At 52.8% G+C, this 22,527-nt stretch overlaps 2 protein-coding genes and 1 non-coding gene across 3 annotated transcripts; 1 reads left to right on the top strand and 2 right to left on the bottom strand.

Moving 5' to 3' along the window:
• Positions 1 to 7,164: 7,164 nt before the first annotated feature.
• GL50803_00d103992 (VSP) lies at positions 7,165 to 9,048 on the top strand (the record flags this gene model as incomplete). Its single annotated transcript, XM_038046443.1, has 1 exon — positions 7,165 to 9,048. One exon carries the CDS (start codon positions 7,165 to 7,167, stop codon positions 9,046 to 9,048), a length of 1,884 nt encoding a protein of 627 aa, XP_037901983.1.
• Positions 9,049 to 11,806: 2,758 nt separating this feature from the next.
• GL50803_00103992 (VSP) lies at positions 11,807 to 13,690 on the bottom strand (the record flags this gene model as incomplete). Its single annotated transcript, XM_001709771.1, has 1 exon — positions 11,807 to 13,690. One exon carries the CDS (start codon positions 13,688 to 13,690, stop codon positions 11,807 to 11,809), a length of 1,884 nt encoding a protein of 627 aa, XP_001709823.1.
• Positions 13,691 to 22,438: 8,748 nt separating this feature from the next.
• GL50803_00t0035 lies at positions 22,439 to 22,512 on the bottom strand. The gene has a single exon. It is a non-coding gene; the product is annotated as a tRNA-Asn (tRNA).
• Between the last annotated feature and the right edge of the window lie 15 nt (positions 22,513 to 22,527).

Here is a 22,527-nt window from a genome sequence, read left to right on the forward strand (position 1 = left end):
CCCTCTGGCGTTCTTAGGGGCGGCGTCTGTCTACAATAGCTCTACACCCACTGCCTGTCTATGGCCCAACTGTATCTTATTAAAATCCTGTCTCCACTGAACGGCTGATTCGAGGGTGATTGCCGTTACCAAGATGATACCTTACATTGACTTCTAAGAGCTGTCTTTGCATATGTTGCGCTGCTTAGTACTGCACTCAAACGAAGTTTGCTATCGTTTCGCAGCTATTGTGGATTGGAAGAACAGTTAGCATTCTCAGTAGTTCATGTGGTAATTGGAAGCCAGGGAAGTCTAAGTTGAGTGAGAAGGCTTGAGGAGGGAGTAGCAGCCCTTATACTCCTCTGCTGGATGATGCAGAGAACTGGCTCGTTCCTTAGCGTCGATAGTTCTTCAGAATGCACGTTTCTTTGTTTAAGACCTGCATGCTTCGGATTGTCCTCTCTTGCCAGCAAAGCAGTCACTTTCCTGTGTGTCTCCTTCAGGCACATGCCCATCTATGGTGGTGCTTCCTGTCTCCTCTCTGGAGAGGCATAACCGTCCCAATCCAGACACCTTGCTCTCAGCACACACCTCGTATCCAGCAGAGGCCAGGTGCTCGTCGACCATATCCCGTGAGCATCAGCGCTGTGCCACTATGTTACTTCCTGTCCCTCTTGAGAGGCGTATTCTGACCATCCCAGTGTCTCTATGATAGGGGAGCTGTGGATCTGGAGGTGATTGTTGCTTTCTGGCCCTCTCTGCTGTCCAGTAGACTGCAAAGGCGCCCTTCGGGAGTCGGTCCCCCAACCCTCTGTTCCCTCGGGGAAGTGGTCCTTGGATAGCGCCACTTGGATGATTCTCGAAGCCTCACTGCACGGGTGCTGCTTCTAAGAACTCCTGGAGCCTCCCTACAGAGTCGCCCAATGGCGCAAGTCTTACCCATTGTCAGCGGAGGTCTCGGCTCCCAAGGCGCAGCTCGGGGACAATACGTTTGGCCCACGTCAGCGCCACTTCCTGGCAAGGGCATGCGGAAGATCTACTTCCTCTTGTAGATCCATCATTGGTATCGAGAGCACTGCGCCTGCTATCCCCGTTGGAAGTGTCGGTAGACGGTGCCCCGTATCTGTCCCATTGAAGAGTTGGAGGTCTGCTAAGGACAGCGAAGAGGATCCCATCAGGGCTGTGATCATATACCCGTCATTATGGCAACCATAGTGTAGATAAGACAACTGTCTGGGCCCTGCAACTCCCGGGGTAGAACGCCAGGGGCGTAGCTGATTCAAGCTAGTGAGAGCTACCCTTGTCATAGCAGGCTTAGAAAGTAGGGAGCGAGTGACGTACCTGGTGTCCATCCACGCACGCATGCAGCCTGGAAGCTGTGCTCAGAGCACCGAGGCCTGCAGGGGTGTGGCATCCGAACAGGCCCGACAGTTATGACTGCTTCTGAGAACAGCCAGCATGACTGGATGAGGACATAAGAACTTACGGAGACCCTCACAGTCTTGATGTCTGGGAGAACGCGGGGGCTGATCACTCTGAAATTGTCCATCTCATGAGCTGGTTTCCGATAGCAGGCATAACAAGGAAGTGACCCCTAATTATACACAATCTCATGCCAGCCCATCGCAGCCTAGAGCATCCTTGTCTGGCCTGCCAGTCCATCCATGACGTCAGTAGATGTGTCAGCATTCCATATCATCGGCCACTTTGCTGCTGCACAGTCAGAGTACTGCCCGTGGCATTGCTTGCTGATGCTCTGCATAGGGCCCTGTTCCCGTGGCAGTGACAGGTGAGCCTCTCTGCAGATGCAGATCTAATGATATGGTTCCTCTTGGACCTTCCACCTCTGCTTCTGTCTAGTATCTCACACAATATGAAGTGGCCAGTGGCTGTTATTGGATCCTTCAACATAGTTATTACACATGTATGTGCCCATCAAGACTACCATATAGGGTCACACAAGCCGAGAGCTCTGTCAGGCAGTTATTGGACTCGATGTCAAGATGGCAGGAGGACAACACTCCCAGTGGTTGCTGAAGTATGAAGCGTTATATAGATCGTATAGCACACCAGCGGCAGTACGACGGTGGAGGGCATGCCTGGAGGTAGGTGGCACCTACAGCAAGCTGTATACTATCGTTGTCAGTACAATGGGCATAGTGGATACTGGACCCACGCTTTGGTAGCCTCGATTAGAGCAATTGCACAGCGAAGGAGCAGGGCGTAGGGGCATGGAAACCAACCGGTCGAGCAACGTGTACATGTACGGGCACGGTTATAAGTCTCGCCCACACTAGTGGGTGGTGCTCTGCCTCGATGTGGACTCAGCGGGCTGGCTCTCATATCTATGACAGGGAGCAGGGCACCGTGCTGATCATGCGGTGAGAGGCCTTCATGCGGGCCTTTAACTAGCCTAGGCAGCGCTTAGAAGCGGCCAGCCCTCTCGTACCACGTCTCCTCTCCAAATAGGACTGAAGGCGCCCAAGGTGCCCTTCCAGAGTCTTGGTATCATGGAGCCCGTGCTAGGTAGGAAAGTTCTATATTACATGGCATGTGAGCTGCTAGGATGTATAAACACTTGCGTGGTTGTAGCGACACGTCCCCACCAGCAAGTGTCAGAGTACATCGGTGGACAGGTGCATATTAAGTCAGGCACTCTGTGTGCGATCATGCATCACAGCTCTCGTAACGGGCTACGGGCGACCTGAGGACTAGTACTCTATGGCAACGCAATGTGAGGCGGTGAGCCTAAGGCAATCGCCGGATCGATGGCTTCAACGCGGCATCCAACAAGGTGCAGCAGGGCATCGAGCCAGCTGAGCATTGAACCAGGCCCTGGATAGGAGCTAAGAGCTCCTGTGCATGGCTGGGCTGCTCTCTAGATGGGAAAGGATGCACGTCGAGCTGGTCAGGTGCGATGCTGTAAGGTATCCACAGCTGTATCGATGCATCTGGTAAGTCCACACTGGACTCCGGGAAGCACGCTGCCGGACAAGCCGAGGAGGCTCGAGGGATGATGGCGCCGTCTTGTTATCGCTATGCAGTGCTCCGTGGACATGTATACAAACCAGCATCTCCTGGTAGCCGAGGAGGGGGCAGAGCTAGGAGACGGCGAGTGTCCCATTATGAACGACTCCAGGCGCTACCCGATCACTCCTTGGAAGGGCATATGCCTCGGCTAGGTTGCATCACATCCAGAGTAGAAGAGGAAGCTGTACTGTCCTATTCGTTTCTCAGGACAATGTGCGAATAGAAAGCGGCCCAGCGACTGACACTCTGCACCGTCCTCCTCATCCGCGGCCTGAGCAGCCAGATGCCAGGCTCGATATGTAGGACGGAAGCTGCGAAGAATAAACTCATCACGGGGCCGATTGTCTGACATCAAAAAATCCAAAGGGACGGTAGCGCCCACTGTCTCCTGGGAGAGCACATCATGCACAGTACCAGCCGTGCCAGCCTTGGCTTCTTAGGGGAGTAACCTGGGGACGTCCTGTACTAGCCTCGACCTGTGAGGCGTTACGACCTGTGAATAGCACAAAAGAAGGCAACTGGATGTACAGACAGTGCATTGTGTTCGTGGAAGTATATCGCAACTTCTAGGTGTATACAGCGGCACTAAGCCGGGCATCTCAACTGGCCTGCATTGGCGACCTGCTTGCCATCGTGTTTGCTGTGATGAGAGGCTGTGTCCGTCCAACAGATTGAACAGGTATTGCACTTGCTTCTCTGGTGATGCATGCATGGTCATATGTAGCTCTGGTAGGTAGCGTGGATACTATGATAGCTAAGCTGTCTGCCATCAGTAGAGAATAGCAGCTGATCGCGCCAGAGACTCTTCCAGGTAAGCCTTCGGTCTTCGTGCCTGCTTCCCCACTAACTATAGTAATAACTGTATATCCAGAACAATGCCATGAAACGCTCCACTGCCTTTCAGAGTGAGACATGGACCTGCGTATAGGGCTAGAAATAGAACTCTGTACACCAACTGTTATGCGCCTGGCGTGATGTCAGGCTTAGACCGCGGCACGATCTCTGCGTGCCTATGTGCTCGCGTGCATGCTCACTGCTATGTTGGACAGTGCAGCAAGGAGGTTGGCCTCTGAGTGCACCCACTCTACAGTGACTAGTCCTTGGTTGCACGTCTCAACGGAGGACGGTGCTACTTGGATGTGCAAAAGACTATCTGTGCACGGTGGCTCCTGGAGAGCTGGTTCGCACAAAAAAGGTAGAGGCGACCAACAGACCAGGGAGGTAAGATCAGCGCTAGAGAGTCTAGTTATAAATCTGGATTGCAACGAGGACACTTGTAATGCCTTTCTGGCCTCCGAACGTAGAAAGACTGCAAGGCCTATAAATAGATCGGAGGCTACTTTTTGATTTTGTGCATTTGTAGCGGCGTAATATTTATTGGGATCCAGCCTCGTCTGAAGCTGGGGAAATTCACTTTCTCTCCATATACAGGCGAGGATCTATTGTAGAGGCATACTGTGCAGGCCGGTACCAGTCGGCGTGGTTGCTGTCCACAAATGTCTCACTTACGTTCTCCCACAACAGATGAATCGCCAAAGTGCCTCTTGGATTGCGTGATGTCCTACAGTGCATCTCTGCCTTCGACCAAAGGTTGCTACACACACTGCGTAGTTTGGATTGCTCATCATCCAGGGTGATCTGATCAGCTCTCGTCCTCTGCGTGTCTATCTTGTGTGGCCACTGCTGATGGTCTTTCCAGATCAGCGGGTGCCTCTATCGGTCCCACAGAGACACGCATCATGTAGGTGACTATTGCAGACCAGAGTCCTATCTACCAAGGAAAAGGGTCAATCTGTTTACCGCGTAGGCATTCATTGTGTGCCCTATATAGTCCAGCAGGTCTTGTGCTCTTTAACATCTTCTCAGAGCCCTGTCTGGAGCCCGCGTGCATATCGTTACTACCAAACACTTAGCAGCTTCGACTGACCACCTAGGACGTCAAATCCCTTGCGCTGCACAGTGGGTATGCTCAGCGTGAGAGATACATAGTCAGCATCAGCCTTCTCAGCTCATCGTTTGGGTAATACTACTGTTGTTTTTCATCCAGTTAGCTGGCGCGAGGACCCAGCTCATGGCCAGCAAACCGAGAAAGGCCATTCCGGGAGGTCTTCAAGCGCGCTAGTACCTCGTTAGTGGGTAGCTAACAATGACCTTGGCGCATATCTCTGCCAAGACACGGCCTCTTTGAGCAGAGCATAAAAGTGGACCCTGTCATCCTGCGGCCCTGCTGATTTTTCGGACAGCAGGGATCGGAGCAGCTCAGATTAGCATTAGTCACCTCTGGGTCTCCATCTGTCTTCGTTGCCTGAGATGTGCTTGATCCTGTAGACTGAGAAGGGCGCTATACTGTACTCGTGTCTGCATGCCTCAGCCAGGCAGGGCTACCCTCTTGGAGACTACGCTGAGGTACCACACATCCCGAGGAACCTGTATGGAGTACCACAGCCCAAGGGCACCTTTGTCTGTCGAACGCAAGTTGTAGTTATGGCTTCATAAGTGCAGCCTTTCTTAAAATAACTGATCAACTACAGAATTCGTCTACTCACCCAGAGCCACCTGATGGAGGATGATATCAGTCTCGTCAGTAGTCTATAACGTACACCAGTCGAATCTCACAGATGAACAAGGGCTACCCAGCCCGCAGCACTAGACATTAGCAGATATCCTTCACGACAAGGGAGATGAGCGACTTGTAGACCACGGTAGTCGCCTGCCCATTGAAAATTTTTCAGTCACTGACCTAGGCCAGCTTATTACAAGACTCTTGGCGAGTTGTATCAAAAATGCATGCTTATGGGACTCCCAGTTCAAGGTGTATGCTGTCGTACCCTACTATTTTTCACACCAGCCTGTAGACATCGGTTCTTTTGGCCTCTAGTGGAGCCAAGGAAATCGCAGGATATGACGCCCTCAGTAGGGCTTTATCTGACTCTTATAGCTATATGACAGGAGGATGCCGGCCTTCTATGCATTATGTAACGCGTGCTAAGCAACACCAGTACAACCCCTACAGTGTGGCATGATTCGCGAGTCAAAAGGTAGGACGCTTGGGCTGATTGGTATGTCTCCTCGGGACCAACTACAGCTCGGACCAAAGGTCATGAGCGAATGCTATTCGATTCTCTTATCAGCAGATGGGGGTCAACTGCTCTAACACCCACAGGAGGCCACAAAAGGTACTGGACCAGGCATCCGGCCAATTGCTGGCAAATCAACACAACCTCCTTGGATCTCCATTCTTTCCTCACAGGCATCCACATGTAGGAAGCTCTGGGGGCCTAGAGCCCTACACTAACAGGCTCAAGATATTGCACTCCTAGGTGCTTCCATTAGTGGTGGTAGCGACAGCACTAGGATGATCCAGAGGGGAGGATAAGAGTCCTGATCCATCAGTTCAGGGGTGGCACAGTTTGGGCAGGGCTTCCTCCTTGTCTAAATTTGGGAGTGCTGGCCTCGCCCTCTGACCATCTGACACCTTATCATGCGATGGGGAACCTTAATAGTATCCACTACAAAAAGGCAGAAATAGCGTCATGCATACTCAACAATCCATAGCGTCTCATAGGCTAATCTACACTGATTCACACTTCCACGAACCCTAGCGATCACTGTAGCCTTTTCTCGGGATCTCGCACCGGACTGTCCTTGAGTGCAGTTCCCTCACGATAGCCAGGAGTCGCAGGCATAATCCAAAGGAGTGAAGATGCCACAGAGGCGGAGAGGAGGTCATCGGCGCACGGGGGTCCGCAAGGGCCTGGCCCGCGCAGGGGAGGCACAGGGGGCTGACTCATCAGGGACGCAGATACGCCAGGAGAGGAGCCAGCAATGAACCCACGGCACAGTGAGGGCATCCGAGCCGTCCTTTGATTGGCCTCAAAGTAGGGAGGCGGCGAGCGTGTAGAGAGGTCTCACCACCTATTTTTGGATTTTCTGTTTCCCTGCGTGTTGTGCAGGGGGCATAGGGTTCAGACCCAGAGAGCTCGCAGGGGGCTGTATGCAATAGATGTGCTTAGTATTCGATGAGCTTCTATGTCCTAAGCAGAGGTATCGTAGGAGACGAATCTCTTTGGAGTAATTAGCACAGTACATAGTAAGTCAGGTCTTTAGTCTTAAGTATCTTATTCTTGCTCACGCGGTAAGCTGAGAAGGACCTCAATGTTGTTGGTAGCTTTCTATTTTGTGCTGAGTGCTCTCGCGGCAGCATGCAAGCAAGCACAAAATTGTGCAAATGAAAGATGTGAAATGGTTGGCGAAACAGAAATATGCACAGAATGTAAGGACCAAGGAAATGTCCCCGTTAACGGAGTATGTATGCCGAAAGATAATGACGCCGTTACAACTGCTGGTTGCAAAAAGAATGGAGGCGCTGATTTAGGAGCAGAAGACAAGGTATGTGGACAATGCGACGGGGTTCACTTCCTCTATAAGGGTGGTTGCTATAGCACCGCCGATGCGACCGGGCAGAAGTTATGCACCGATGCCGCGGAGGGAGTGTGCTCAGCGGCCGCAGTGGGGTACTTCATTCCACCGGGGGCACAGAAGACAGACCAGTCTGTTATCTTGTGTGGTGATGTCACTGAGATAACACTGACCAATGGCAAAAAGTATAAAGGAGTTCAGCATTGTACAGTATGCACTGCTCCTGAAGCAGCAGAGTCTACTGCTAAGCCTGCAGTGTGCACAGCTTGTGACGAAGGATTCTTTGCCGCATCTGAGGGAACATGCACAGCTTGTGCTGACAACAATAATTGCGCTAAGTGTGATGCAGGAGCAGATAAATGTACGAAGTGCAAAGCAACCGCTGCCAATAAATATTTTAAAGATAGTGGCGATGGAACGGGCACATGTGTCAATGAACAGACCTGCAAAGAACAAAGTACCCATTTTCCAAAAGATGATCCCAATAATGGCAACAAATGCTTATCTTGTAGTGATGATAAAAGTGGTGGAATAGCAGACTGCAAAACATGCACTCCAAAGGAGAATTCCGAAGGCCCAATTCTCATTACATGCTCTGCTTGTGCAACAGATACCAACAAACCCAATGTTGCCGGGACAAAGTGCATTGCATGCACTGTAAAAGATTGCAAGAAGTGTAATGACGATGGCACGTGTGCAGAGTGCGACAATACTAGGAAGCTCACCCCGACAAAGGAGTGCGTAGATAAGTGCGAAAAGCTTGAGGGATACTTTGACGGAGATGATGGTACTTGCAGGGCGTGCAACTCTGTCTGTAAAACGTGTAACGGTGAAGATCCATATCAGTGCACCGGCTGTCCTGCAAAGAAGGTGCTTAAATACACCGTTGAAAGCACTCCGGACAGTGGTAGCACCTGTGTAGACGAGTGCACAACAAACACAAATGGCTGTGCAGAATGCGGCGCAACTATCGGAGAAGCTAAGTACTGCTCTAAATGCAGCGACGCCAAGCAAGCACCGCTGAATGGTAACTGCACTGCTAGTGTTAGAGCAGCCGCATCATGTACACAAATAGAAAACGGCATTTGTAAGAAATGCGCTACTAACTATTTCCTTTTCGAGGGCGGCTGCTACGAAACCACCAGGCAGCCTGGGATGCAGATATGTAAGGATGCTGCAGGGAACGACGGCAAGTGCAAGACATGTGCCAATAACCTACCCTCCAACATCGATACCGGGGCCTGTCCTTCATGCCCAGCAGGTTGCGCCACGTGTACGGCAGCAGGGCAGACGTACACATGTCAGACTTGTCTTGCTGGATACTATCTTGATTCTACTAAAAACTTGTGCATAAAATGTACTGAGAGTAGCGGTAATATCCAAGGCGTTACTAATTGCGTTAGCTGTAACCCGCCAGCTGGTAATAGTGGCCCTGTCACCTGCTATGTAAAGAAGGATGGCACTAGCGATGGCGGTAACGATAACAGCACCGGTGGTAGTACAAACAAGAGCGGCCTTAGCACAGGCGCCATTGCAGGCATCTCTGTTGCTGTCATCGTCGTTGTGGGTGGGCTCATAGGGTTCCTCTGCTGGTGGTTCATCTGTAGGGGGAAGGCGTAGATGTGTACTTAGATAGTAAACGCGTTACTTACGTAGCTTGTGTAGATATGCTGATAGGTCCACCTGCAGTGCGTCCAGAAGTCTCACGAGTAAACTTTCGCTTAATTCCTGGCCAATCCAGAGACGAAGCCTGATCGTAGACAGCATGCTAGGGGCTTCCCTCTACTAGTGCATCCAGGACCCGGTATATTCATCGGTCGCTTCGCAGGGATGTGCTCGGTTTGGGTATCCACGTCGGTCCTTTAGGGGTTCAGGTCTTCTCGTGGACCCTCTGCTCTATCAGTGGCGCCTCTCCTTGGTCTCTCTTCATAGCGGGTGAAGCCCGGGTCGCTGTCTTTTTTAGATGCCCCGTCTGTCGGGGGCTGCTACCGGGCTCTCCACTGGCCGCCCCTCGGTGTCCGGCTGTGGCTCGGGCAGCGCTCTACAGTCGCGGTCACGTAGGTCCCAGTGGGCCAGCTGGTGGGGAGGCGGGGTTGCTGGGGCGGTGGGACTGGTGGGGGCTGAGGTGGGGGTGCTTGTATGTGCCTCTGGGTCCGGTGGGTCATTGGGGTGATCCCCGCTCTGTTTGCCAAGGTGGCTGTGTCTGATCCCCAGCCTTCGTTGCACTCCCGAGACACAGGCACCGACGATCGTGTCGTGTCCCCCTGACTGAGCGCCTCCCTTGGCCCCTTGTCTCGGGCAGTACTGCCTCTCTGTCTGGCTGGTGCGTGAGGGTTGAGGCAAGCCATCGCAGCCTCTCCTGCTACTCGCTGATGCTCTGTGCGGGTCTGCTGAGCCCCTGGTGTGCCCTGTCCGGTGCCTCGACGGTAGTTCGCCTGGGACCAGCAGGGGCATGGATGACCCTGTGGATGGGATGGGGTTCTCTCGTGCCTCTAGTGTGATGACTCAGAAGACTGGCATGGTGGGGCACCGGGTGGCTGGAGAGTCCCCGTGGTCAGCTGTGCTGCTCCTGGTGGGTCCTCGTTGTGGAGCACTGTGTGTTGTTCATAGGCAGAGGTGAGCCTCCTTAGTCTCAAGATGCTCACAGCAGAGAGGAGCACGCTGAGGGTCACCCATACCTCACCTGCTGTGCCCTCGGGGAGTTCCCGATGTGATTCACTAGGACCTTGCCACCTCCTCGTGGCCCTGATGACCCCTCGGGGAGAGTCGGGGTGTCCTATGCCGAGGGGCGTGCACCCTCCTGCATGAGCTGGGACCCACTGCACTGCCTCCAAGGAGGTCTGCTATGAGAGGAAGTGAATGATCGACAGCCCCTCAGAGTGCAGTGGATGGTGCTCGTGGTCGTCTCTGTGATCGGGCATCACTCTGATGGTCAGTCCTGTGCCTTTGTGGTGCTCAGAGGTCACCTGTGCTCCATCGCCTGCTGGACAGCCGGGCCTCTTGTGGCGTCCGAAGGCCTCCTCACTCCTCTGGCTGCTACTCCCTCTGGTCATCAATGAAGACAGTCGAGACCAGCGGAGTCTCGGTGAGTCGTGCCTGCCTGGGTATCATTGGGGCTGGCAGCTGTCAGGGCTCTGCCACTGCTCACCTGCCTGGAGTGTGCCTCCCTTGGGCCTGCTCTGCTGTGCTGCGTGAGTCCTCTGGCTTCCTATCATACCCTGACTGTGAGGGTGACTCCATCTGGCCTTCTGATGCCCCTGTGGATGAGCATGGCAGCTGTCTGGCTGGGGATCTCTGGTGCCCGTGTCTGTTGCTGCCTCTCGGGTGCTCGGGTGGTTGCCTGGCGCTCTCGTATGGGGGCACAGTCAGCGTGTCCCGAGCAGACTCCAGTCCTCTCTGGGTCTACACAGTCTGTTCGTGTGTGGATGGTCCTCCTGGACTCATGTCCATCTGTGTGCACTGTCACTCAGCCTCGAGAGCAGGCCAGTGCAGTCATCAAGGGTCGCTGTCAGAGGGAGTCGTCTGTCACTACATCGCTCGGGCAGCCCTGCAGATCAGGCTGGTTGCTGTGCACCCTCATCTCTCGTGGCAGGGCTGTTTGACTCCCCTTGGCTATCCTCTCTGTCCCGGGGTGCACGGCTCCTTCGGGTGGCTGACAGGGTAGTGGCCTCCGGTGAGTCTGCACTGGGAGGCACCGAGAAGCGAGGGCAGCTAGGCTGGCACCACTCTCCGGCTCCTGGGGTGCTGTCTGGATGGAGGCACTCACAGACCACGAGTCCACAGAGGGGTGAGTCACAGATGGACAGCCCCCAGTCACCACAGCTGCGATCATCCCAGTCCACCGGACCCAGAGGCACATACAAGCACCCCCACCTCAGCCCCCACCAGTCCCACCGCCCCAGCAACCCCGCCTCCCCACCAGCTGGCCCACTGGGACCTACGTGACCGCGACTGTAGAGCGCTGCCCGAGCCACAGCCGGACACCGAGGGGCGGCCAGTGGAGAGCCCGGTAGCAGCCCCCGACAGACGGGGCATCTAAAAAAGACAGCGACCCGGGCTTCACCCGCTATGAAGAGAGACCAAGGAGAGGCGCCACTGATAGAGCAGAGGGTCCACGAGAAGACCTGAACCCCTAAAGGACCGACGTGGATACCCAAACCGAGCACATCCCTGCGAAGCGACCGATGAATATACCGGGTCCTGGATGCACTAGTAGAGGGAAGCCCCTAGCATGCTGTCTACGATCAGGCTTCGTCTCTGGATTGGCCAGGAATTAAGCGAAAGTTTACTCGTGAGACTTCTGGACGCACTGCAGGTGGACCTATCAGCATATCTACACAAGCTACGTAAGTAACGCGTTTACTATCTAAGTACACATCTACGCCTTCCCCCTACAGATGAACCACCAGCAGAGGAACCCTATGAGCCCACCCACAACGACGATGACAGCAACAGAGATGCCTGCAATGGCGCCTGTGCTAAGGCCGCTCTTGTTTGTACTACCACCGGTGCTGTTATCGTTACCGCCATCGCTAGTGCCATCCTTCTTTACATAGCAGGTGACAGGGCCACTATTACCAGCTGGCGGGTTACAGCTAACGCAATTAGTAACGCCTTGGATATTACCGCTACTCTCAGTACATTTTATGCACAAGTTTTTAGTAGAATCAAGATAGTATCCAGCAAGACAAGTCTGACATGTGTACGTCTGCCCTGCTGCCGTACACGTGGCGCAACCTGCTGGGCATGAAGGACAGGCCCCGGTATCGATGTTGGAGGGTAGGTTATTGGCACATGTCTTGCACTTGCCGTCGTTCCCTGCAGCATCCTTACATATCTGCATCCCAGGCTGCCTGGTGGTTTCGTAGCAGCCGCCCTCGAAAAGGAAATAGTTAGTAGCGCATTTCTTACAAATGCCGTTTTCTATTTGTGTACATGATGCGGCTGCTCTAACACTAGCAGTGCAGTTACCATTCAGCGGTGCTTGCTTGGCGTCGCTGCATTTAGAGCAGTACTTAGCTTCTCCGATAGTTGCGCCGCATTCTGCACAGCCATTTGTGTTTGTTGTGCACTCGTCTACACAGGTGCTACCACTGTCCGGAGTGCTTTCAACGGTGTATTTAAGCACCTTCTTTGCAGGACAGCCGGTGCACTGATATGGATCTTCACCGTTACACGTTTTACAGACAGAGTTGCACGCCCTGCAAGTACCATCATCTCCGTCAAAGTATCCCTCAAGCTTTTCGCACTTATCTACGCACTCCTTTGTCGGGGTGAGCTTCCTAGTATTGTCGCACTCTGCACACGTGCCATCGTCATTACACTTCTTGCAATCTTTTACAGTGCATGCAATGCACTTTGTCCCGGCAACATTGGGTTTGTTGGTATCTGTTGCACAAGCAGAGCATGTAATGAGAATTGGGCCTTCGGAATTCTCCTTTGGAGTGCATGTTTTGCAGTCTGCTATTCCACCACTTTTATCATCACTACAAGATAAGCATTTGTTGCCATTATTGGGATCATCTTTTGGAAAATGGGTACTTTGTTCTTTGCAGGTCTGTTCATTGACACATGTGCCCGTTCCATCGCCACTATCTTTAAAATATTTATTGGCAGCGGTTGCTTTGCACTTCGTACATTTATCTGCTCCTGCATCACACTTAGCGCAATTATTGTTGTCAGCACAAGCTGTGCATGTTCCCTCAGATGCGGCAAAGAATCCTTCGTCACAAGCTGTGCACACTGCAGGCTTAGCAGTAGACTCTGCTGCTTCAGGAGCAGTGCATACTGTACAATGCTGAACTCCTTTATACTTTTTGCCATTGGTCAGTGTTATCTCAGTGACATCACCACACAAGATAACAGACTGGTCTGTCTTCTGTGCCCCCGGTGGAATGAAGTACCCCACTGCGGCCGCTGAGCACACTCCCTCCGCGGCATCGGTGCATAACTTCTGCCCGGTCGCATCGGCGGTGCTATAGCAACCACCCTTATAGAGGAAGTGAACCCCGTCGCATTGTCCACATACCTTGTCTTCTGCTCCTAAATCAGCGCCTCCATTCTTTTTGCAACCAGCAGTTGTAACGGCGTCATTATCTTTCGGCATACATACTCCGTTAACGGGGACATTTCCTTGGTCCTTACATTCTGTGCATATTTCTGTTTCGCCAACCATTTCACATCTTTCATTTGCACAATTTTGTGCTTGCTTGCATGCTGCCGCGAGAGCACTCAGCACAAAATAGAAAGCTACCAACAACATTGAGGTCCTTCTCAGCTTACCGCGTGAGCAAGAATAAGATACTTAAGACTAAAGACCTGACTTACTATGTACTGTGCTAATTACTCCAAAGAGATTCGTCTCCTACGATACCTCTGCTTAGGACATAGAAGCTCATCGAATACTAAGCACATCTATTGCATACAGCCCCCTGCGAGCTCTCTGGGTCTGAACCCTATGCCCCCTGCACAACACGCAGGGAAACAGAAAATCCAAAAATAGGTGGTGAGACCTCTCTACACGCTCGCCGCCTCCCTACTTTGAGGCCAATCAAAGGACGGCTCGGATGCCCTCACTGTGCCGTGGGTTCATTGCTGGCTCCTCTCCTGGCGTATCTGCGTCCCTGATGAGTCAGCCCCCTGTGCCTCCCCTGCGCGGGCCAGGCCCTTGCGGACCCCCGTGCGCCGATGACCTCCTCTCCGCCTCTGTGGCATCTTCACTCCTTTGGATTATGCCTGCGACTCCTGGCTATCGTGAGGGAACTGCACTCAAGGACAGTCCGGTGCGAGATCCCGAGAAAAGGCTACAGTGATCGCTAGGGTTCGTGGAAGTGTGAATCAGTGTAGATTAGCCTATGAGACGCTATGGATTGTTGAGTATGCATGACGCTATTTCTGCCTTTTTGTAGTGGATACTATTAAGGTTCCCCATCGCATGATAAGGTGTCAGATGGTCAGAGGGCGAGGCCAGCACTCCCAAATTTAGACAAGGAGGAAGCCCTGCCCAAACTGTGCCACCCCTGAACTGATGGATCAGGACTCTTATCCTCCCCTCTGGATCATCCTAGTGCTGTCGCTACCACCACTAATGGAAGCACCTAGGAGTGCAATATCTTGAGCCTGTTAGTGTAGGGCTCTAGGCCCCCAGAGCTTCCTACATGTGGATGCCTGTGAGGAAAGAATGGAGATCCAAGGAGGTTGTGTTGATTTGCCAGCAATTGGCCGGATGCCTGGTCCAGTACCTTTTGTGGCCTCCTGTGGGTGTTAGAGCAGTTGACCCCCATCTGCTGATAAGAGAATCGAATAGCATTCGCTCATGACCTTTGGTCCGAGCTGTAGTTGGTCCCGAGGAGACATACCAATCAGCCCAAGCGTCCTACCTTTTGACTCGCGAATCATGCCACACTGTAGGGGTTGTACTGGTGTTGCTTAGCACGCGTTACATAATGCATAGAAGGCCGGCATCCTCCTGTCATATAGCTATAAGAGTCAGATAAAGCCCTACTGAGGGCGTCATATCCTGCGATTTCCTTGGCTCCACTAGAGGCCAAAAGAACCGATGTCTACAGGCTGGTGTGAAAAATAGTAGGGTACGACAGCATACACCTTGAACTGGGAGTCCCATAAGCATGCATTTTTGATACAACTCGCCAAGAGTCTTGTAATAAGCTGGCCTAGGTCAGTGACTGAAAAATTTTCAATGGGCAGGCGACTACCGTGGTCTACAAGTCGCTCATCTCCCTTGTCGTGAAGGATATCTGCTAATGTCTAGTGCTGCGGGCTGGGTAGCCCTTGTTCATCTGTGAGATTCGACTGGTGTACGTTATAGACTACTGACGAGACTGATATCATCCTCCATCAGGTGGCTCTGGGTGAGTAGACGAATTCTGTAGTTGATCAGTTATTTTAAGAAAGGCTGCACTTATGAAGCCATAACTACAACTTGCGTTCGACAGACAAAGGTGCCCTTGGGCTGTGGTACTCCATACAGGTTCCTCGGGATGTGTGGTACCTCAGCGTAGTCTCCAAGAGGGTAGCCCTGCCTGGCTGAGGCATGCAGACACGAGTACAGTATAGCGCCCTTCTCAGTCTACAGGATCAAGCACATCTCAGGCAACGAAGACAGATGGAGACCCAGAGGTGACTAATGCTAATCTGAGCTGCTCCGATCCCTGCTGTCCGAAAAATCAGCAGGGCCGCAGGATGACAGGGTCCACTTTTATGCTCTGCTCAAAGAGGCCGTGTCTTGGCAGAGATATGCGCCAAGGTCATTGTTAGCTACCCACTAACGAGGTACTAGCGCGCTTGAAGACCTCCCGGAATGGCCTTTCTCGGTTTGCTGGCCATGAGCTGGGTCCTCGCGCCAGCTAACTGGATGAAAAACAACAGTAGTATTACCCAAACGATGAGCTGAGAAGGCTGATGCTGACTATGTATCTCTCACGCTGAGCATACCCACTGTGCAGCGCAAGGGATTTGACGTCCTAGGTGGTCAGTCGAAGCTGCTAAGTGTTTGGTAGTAACGATATGCACGCGGGCTCCAGACAGGGCTCTGAGAAGATGTTAAAGAGCACAAGACCTGCTGGACTATATAGGGCACACAATGAATGCCTACGCGGTAAACAGATTGACCCTTTTCCTTGGTAGATAGGACTCTGGTCTGCAATAGTCACCTACATGATGCGTGTCTCTGTGGGACCGATAGAGGCACCCGCTGATCTGGAAAGACCATCAGCAGTGGCCACACAAGATAGACACGCAGAGGACGAGAGCTGATCAGATCACCCTGGATGATGAGCAATCCAAACTACGCAGTGTGTGTAGCAACCTTTGGTCGAAGGCAGAGATGCACTGTAGGACATCACGCAATCCAAGAGGCACTTTGGCGATTCATCTGTTGTGGGAGAACGTAAGTGAGACATTTGTGGACAGCAACCACGCCGACTGGTACCGGCCTGCACAGTATGCCTCTACAATAGATCCTCGCCTGTATATGGAGAGAAAGTGAATTTCCCCAGCTTCAGACGAGGCTGGATCCCAATAAATATTACGCCGCTACAAATGCACAAAATCAAAAAGTAGCCTCCGATCTATTTATAGGCCTTGCAGTCTTTCTACGTTCGGAGGCCAGAAAGGCATTACAAGTGTCCTCGTTGCAATCCAGATTTATAACTAGACTCTCTAGCGCTGATCTTACCTCCCTGGTCTGTTGGTCGCCTCTACCTTTTTTGTGCGAACCAGCTCTCCAGGAGCCACCGTGCACAGATAGTCTTTTGCACATCCAAGTAGCACCGTCCTCCGTTGAGACGTGCAACCAAGGACTAGTCACTGTAGAGTGGGTGCACTCAGAGGCCAACCTCCTTGCTGCACTGTCCAACATAGCAGTGAGCATGCACGCGAGCACATAGGCACGCAGAGATCGTGCCGCGGTCTAAGCCTGACATCACGCCAGGCGCATAACAGTTGGTGTACAGAGTTCTATTTCTAGCCCTATACGCAGGTCCATGTCTCACTCTGAAAGGCAGTGGAGCGTTTCATGGCATTGTTCTGGATATACAGTTATTACTATAGTTAGTGGGGAAGCAGGCACGAAGACCGAAGGCTTACCTGGAAGAGTCTCTGGCGCGATCAGCTGCTATTCTCTACTGATGGCAGACAGCTTAGCTATCATAGTATCCACGCTACCTACCAGAGCTACATATGACCATGCATGCATCACCAGAGAAGCAAGTGCAATACCTGTTCAATCTGTTGGACGGACACAGCCTCTCATCACAGCAAACACGATGGCAAGCAGGTCGCCAATGCAGGCCAGTTGAGATGCCCGGCTTAGTGCCGCTGTATACACCTAGAAGTTGCGATATACTTCCACGAACACAATGCACTGTCTGTACATCCAGTTGCCTTCTTTTGTGCTATTCACAGGTCGTAACGCCTCACAGGTCGAGGCTAGTACAGGACGTCCCCAGGTTACTCCCCTAAGAAGCCAAGGCTGGCACGGCTGGTACTGTGCATGATGTGCTCTCCCAGGAGACAGTGGGCGCTACCGTCCCTTTGGATTTTTTGATGTCAGACAATCGGCCCCGTGATGAGTTTATTCTTCGCAGCTTCCGTCCTACATATCGAGCCTGGCATCTGGCTGCTCAGGCCGCGGATGAGGAGGACGGTGCAGAGTGTCAGTCGCTGGGCCGCTTTCTATTCGCACATTGTCCTGAGAAACGAATAGGACAGTACAGCTTCCTCTTCTACTCTGGATGTGATGCAACCTAGCCGAGGCATATGCCCTTCCAAGGAGTGATCGGGTAGCGCCTGGAGTCGTTCATAATGGGACACTCGCCGTCTCCTAGCTCTGCCCCCTCCTCGGCTACCAGGAGATGCTGGTTTGTATACATGTCCACGGAGCACTGCATAGCGATAACAAGACGGCGCCATCATCCCTCGAGCCTCCTCGGCTTGTCCGGCAGCGTGCTTCCCGGAGTCCAGTGTGGACTTACCAGATGCATCGATACAGCTGTGGATACCTTACAGCATCGCACCTGACCAGCTCGACGTGCATCCTTTCCCATCTAGAGAGCAGCCCAGCCATGCACAGGAGCTCTTAGCTCCTATCCAGGGCCTGGTTCAATGCTCAGCTGGCTCGATGCCCTGCTGCACCTTGTTGGATGCCGCGTTGAAGCCATCGATCCGGCGATTGCCTTAGGCTCACCGCCTCACATTGCGTTGCCATAGAGTACTAGTCCTCAGGTCGCCCGTAGCCCGTTACGAGAGCTGTGATGCATGATCGCACACAGAGTGCCTGACTTAATATGCACCTGTCCACCGATGTACTCTGACACTTGCTGGTGGGGACGTGTCGCTACAACCACGCAAGTGTTTATACATCCTAGCAGCTCACATGCCATGTAATATAGAACTTTCCTACCTAGCACGGGCTCCATGATACCAAGACTCTGGAAGGGCACCTTGGGCGCCTTCAGTCCTATTTGGAGAGGAGACGTGGTACGAGAGGGCTGGCCGCTTCTAAGCGCTGCCTAGGCTAGTTAAAGGCCCGCATGAAGGCCTCTCACCGCATGATCAGCACGGTGCCCTGCTCCCTGTCATAGATATGAGAGCCAGCCCGCTGAGTCCACATCGAGGCAGAGCACCACCCACTAGTGTGGGCGAGACTTATAACCGTGCCCGTACATGTACACGTTGCTCGACCGGTTGGTTTCCATGCCCCTACGCCCTGCTCCTTCGCTGTGCAATTGCTCTAATCGAGGCTACCAAAGCGTGGGTCCAGTATCCACTATGCCCATTGTACTGACAACGATAGTATACAGCTTGCTGTAGGTGCCACCTACCTCCAGGCATGCCCTCCACCGTCGTACTGCCGCTGGTGTGCTATACGATCTATATAACGCTTCATACTTCAGCAACCACTGGGAGTGTTGTCCTCCTGCCATCTTGACATCGAGTCCAATAACTGCCTGACAGAGCTCTCGGCTTGTGTGACCCTATATGGTAGTCTTGATGGGCACATACATGTGTAATAACTATGTTGAAGGATCCAATAACAGCCACTGGCCACTTCATATTGTGTGAGATACTAGACAGAAGCAGAGGTGGAAGGTCCAAGAGGAACCATATCATTAGATCTGCATCTGCAGAGAGGCTCACCTGTCACTGCCACGGGAACAGGGCCCTATGCAGAGCATCAGCAAGCAATGCCACGGGCAGTACTCTGACTGTGCAGCAGCAAAGTGGCCGATGATATGGAATGCTGACACATCTACTGACGTCATGGATGGACTGGCAGGCCAGACAAGGATGCTCTAGGCTGCGATGGGCTGGCATGAGATTGTGTATAATTAGGGGTCACTTCCTTGTTATGCCTGCTATCGGAAACCAGCTCATGAGATGGACAATTTCAGAGTGATCAGCCCCCGCGTTCTCCCAGACATCAAGACTGTGAGGGTCTCCGTAAGTTCTTATGTCCTCATCCAGTCATGCTGGCTGTTCTCAGAAGCAGTCATAACTGTCGGGCCTGTTCGGATGCCACACCCCTGCAGGCCTCGGTGCTCTGAGCACAGCTTCCAGGCTGCATGCGTGCGTGGATGGACACCAGGTACGTCACTCGCTCCCTACTTTCTAAGCCTGCTATGACAAGGGTAGCTCTCACTAGCTTGAATCAGCTACGCCCCTGGCGTTCTACCCCGGGAGTTGCAGGGCCCAGACAGTTGTCTTATCTACACTATGGTTGCCATAATGACGGGTATATGATCACAGCCCTGATGGGATCCTCTTCGCTGTCCTTAGCAGACCTCCAACTCTTCAATGGGACAGATACGGGGCACCGTCTACCGACACTTCCAACGGGGGTAGCAGGCGCAGTGCTCTCGATACCAATGATGGATCTACAAGAGGAAGTAGATCTTCCGCATGCCCTTGCCAGGAAGTGGCGCTGACGTGGGCCAAACGTATTGTCCCCGAGCTGCGCCTTGGGAGCCGAGACCTCCGCTGACAATGGGTAAGACTTGCGCCATTGGGCGACTCTGTAGGGAGGCTCCAGGAGTTCTTAGAAGCAGCACCCGTGCAGTGAGGCTTCGAGAATCATCCAAGTGGCGCTATCCAAGGACCACTTCCCCGAGGGAACAGAGGGTTGGGGGACCGACTCCCGAAGGGCGCCTTTGCAGTCTACTGGACAGCAGAGAGGGCCAGAAAGCAACAATCACCTCCAGATCCACAGCTCCCCTATCATAGAGACACTGGGATGGTCAGAATACGCCTCTCAAGAGGGACAGGAAGTAACATAGTGGCACAGCGCTGATGCTCACGGGATATGGTCGACGAGCACCTGGCCTCTGCTGGATACGAGGTGTGTGCTGAGAGCAAGGTGTCTGGATTGGGACGGTTATGCCTCTCCAGAGAGGAGACAGGAAGCACCACCATAGATGGGCATGTGCCTGAAGGAGACACACAGGAAAGTGACTGCTTTGCTGGCAAGAGAGGACAATCCGAAGCATGCAGGTCTTAAACAAAGAAACGTGCATTCTGAAGAACTATCGACGCTAAGGAACGAGCCAGTTCTCTGCATCATCCAGCAGAGGAGTATAAGGGCTGCTACTCCCTCCTCAAGCCTTCTCACTCAACTTAGACTTCCCTGGCTTCCAATTACCACATGAACTACTGAGAATGCTAACTGTTCTTCCAATCCACAATAGCTGCGAAACGATAGCAAACTTCGTTTGAGTGCAGTACTAAGCAGCGCAACATATGCAAAGACAGCTCTTAGAAGTCAATGTAAGGTATCATCTTGGTAACGGCAATCACCCTCGAATCAGCCGTTCAGTGGAGACAGGATTTTAATAAGATACAGTTGGGCCATAGACAGGCAGTGGGTGTAGAGCTATTGTAGACAGACGCCGCCCCTAAGAACGCCAGAGGGGAGCTCCCATCAGCTAATGTGTTTCCAGCGCCACGTCTCTAGTGGAGCATGGCCTCCCGCAGTAAGACTTTGCAGGGGTCACCTGTAGTAATTTTGGATGCTTTATGGGGTGAAGCAGCTTATCCACAGACCTCACGAGACCGGGGCTGCCCACATAGCTACTAAAGTGAGAGAGTGTGATTGTATGGAGCAACACTACATCTGCCCCTCCATCATTTGGTGACCAGAGGACTGCTCTCAGACTGCGCCTCTGCTCATAAGTGTCCAAGGGTTCCTCTAGCGATTGTCTCGTTGGCTAGTTAACTATGGCTGCCATGGCGACATAGATCACTAGTGCATACGCTGGGTTACATTTTGCTAGAGCAGATGGAGGCATGACAGATCAACCCAGAAACGTCTTCTCACGTCGCACGAAAACGCGGATCTACACACTAGGGGTACACTCTCATAAACAGCTTCCTCTGCTACGATCTAGAGTTATCAGGCGAGCGGTGGCGCTTCAGAGCCATCTGCCTCCTCTATGCGAGAGTTACCCGATAGACCAGAGTCGCTGCCAGAAGGTGTGCTTTGCAGCAGACAGAGTATCTCATGTCTCAAGCCTGTCTGGCCATACTAGGGAACGAAGCCATGCCGCTAAGCCTCAGGGGATCGGAAAGCACTCCGCAGCCAGTGTGACTCTTGTGATGTTAGCTTCTAGGCTATGGAGGAGCCCTTGGCCTCGTGGTTTTTGCACTACGGCTCTACTTAGTTGGCCGTCTTACTCAGATGAATAGAACGTGGTGCCTTCTGCAAGTCCCTATACTGCGAGTTCACACTAGGATCCACTAATTTCTAACTAGTTTGATAGAACCTTGCTCTTATCTCCGCAGACTTGTTACTACAGACAACTCACTGTATTAACTTTATAGTGATCGTGAGTATTCCAAAGCTGGGAAGCCCTCTGTTAGAGCTACAGGTCCCAGCCTTCATCAAGCCTGCGATTACCTCATCAAAGCCTCCACACACTACGAAGCAGGCTTCTGCCCGTCTGCTGTGTACCAATGGTCTGCCTTAGACTTTGTGTGTCAGAGCCTGCGTTGGAGGATGCGCTTCTACATAGACTAGCCAACGCCTTGCCAATTGGGTGTCTGCTCTCATCCATCTGGATCGATGGGTTGTTTGTGGCTATGCCTGAGTCTGCTCTCTGTTGCCAGGTCCTCTCGAGCTGTGGATCTCGCCTGTCCTCGAAGTGGTGCTACTTCAAGCTGTCACATGTAGGTGGGGGCTCCTGCAGCCAGTGAAGTCAACGTCTTCTAAGCCTGGCATGCACCAGGGCTTCCAGAAGCGACGACCTCCATCTGCCATGGCTAGTAAATGTCCTTCATAAAAGCTATGCGGTGACATGGCCTTTCAAGTCGTAACGCCTAGGGTTACGGATGGATGCAAGCGATTGCTCTAGAGAACCACCGTGGCCTCAGGGCAAGTAAAAGCAACAAGTAACGGCAGCAGACTGCAGAGCAGCATGTAGGAACGGGGCCGGGCAGGCCTGAGGACCGCAGGGACGGCCGCTCCTGCAGGAAGCACCAGGATGCGAGACCGGAAAAGCGCTCCCTGGCGGGCTTGAACCGCCGACCTTGCGGTTAACAGCCGCACGCTCTAACCAGCTGAGCTAAGGAAGCGCGCCACCGAGGGAA

This window comes from Giardia intestinalis, chromosome 4 (assembly GCF_000002435.2).
Source record: "Giardia intestinalis strain WB C6 chromosome 4, whole genome shotgun sequence".
In the NCBI taxonomy this organism is placed as follows: Eukaryota; Fornicata; order Diplomonadida; family Hexamitidae; genus Giardia; species Giardia duodenalis.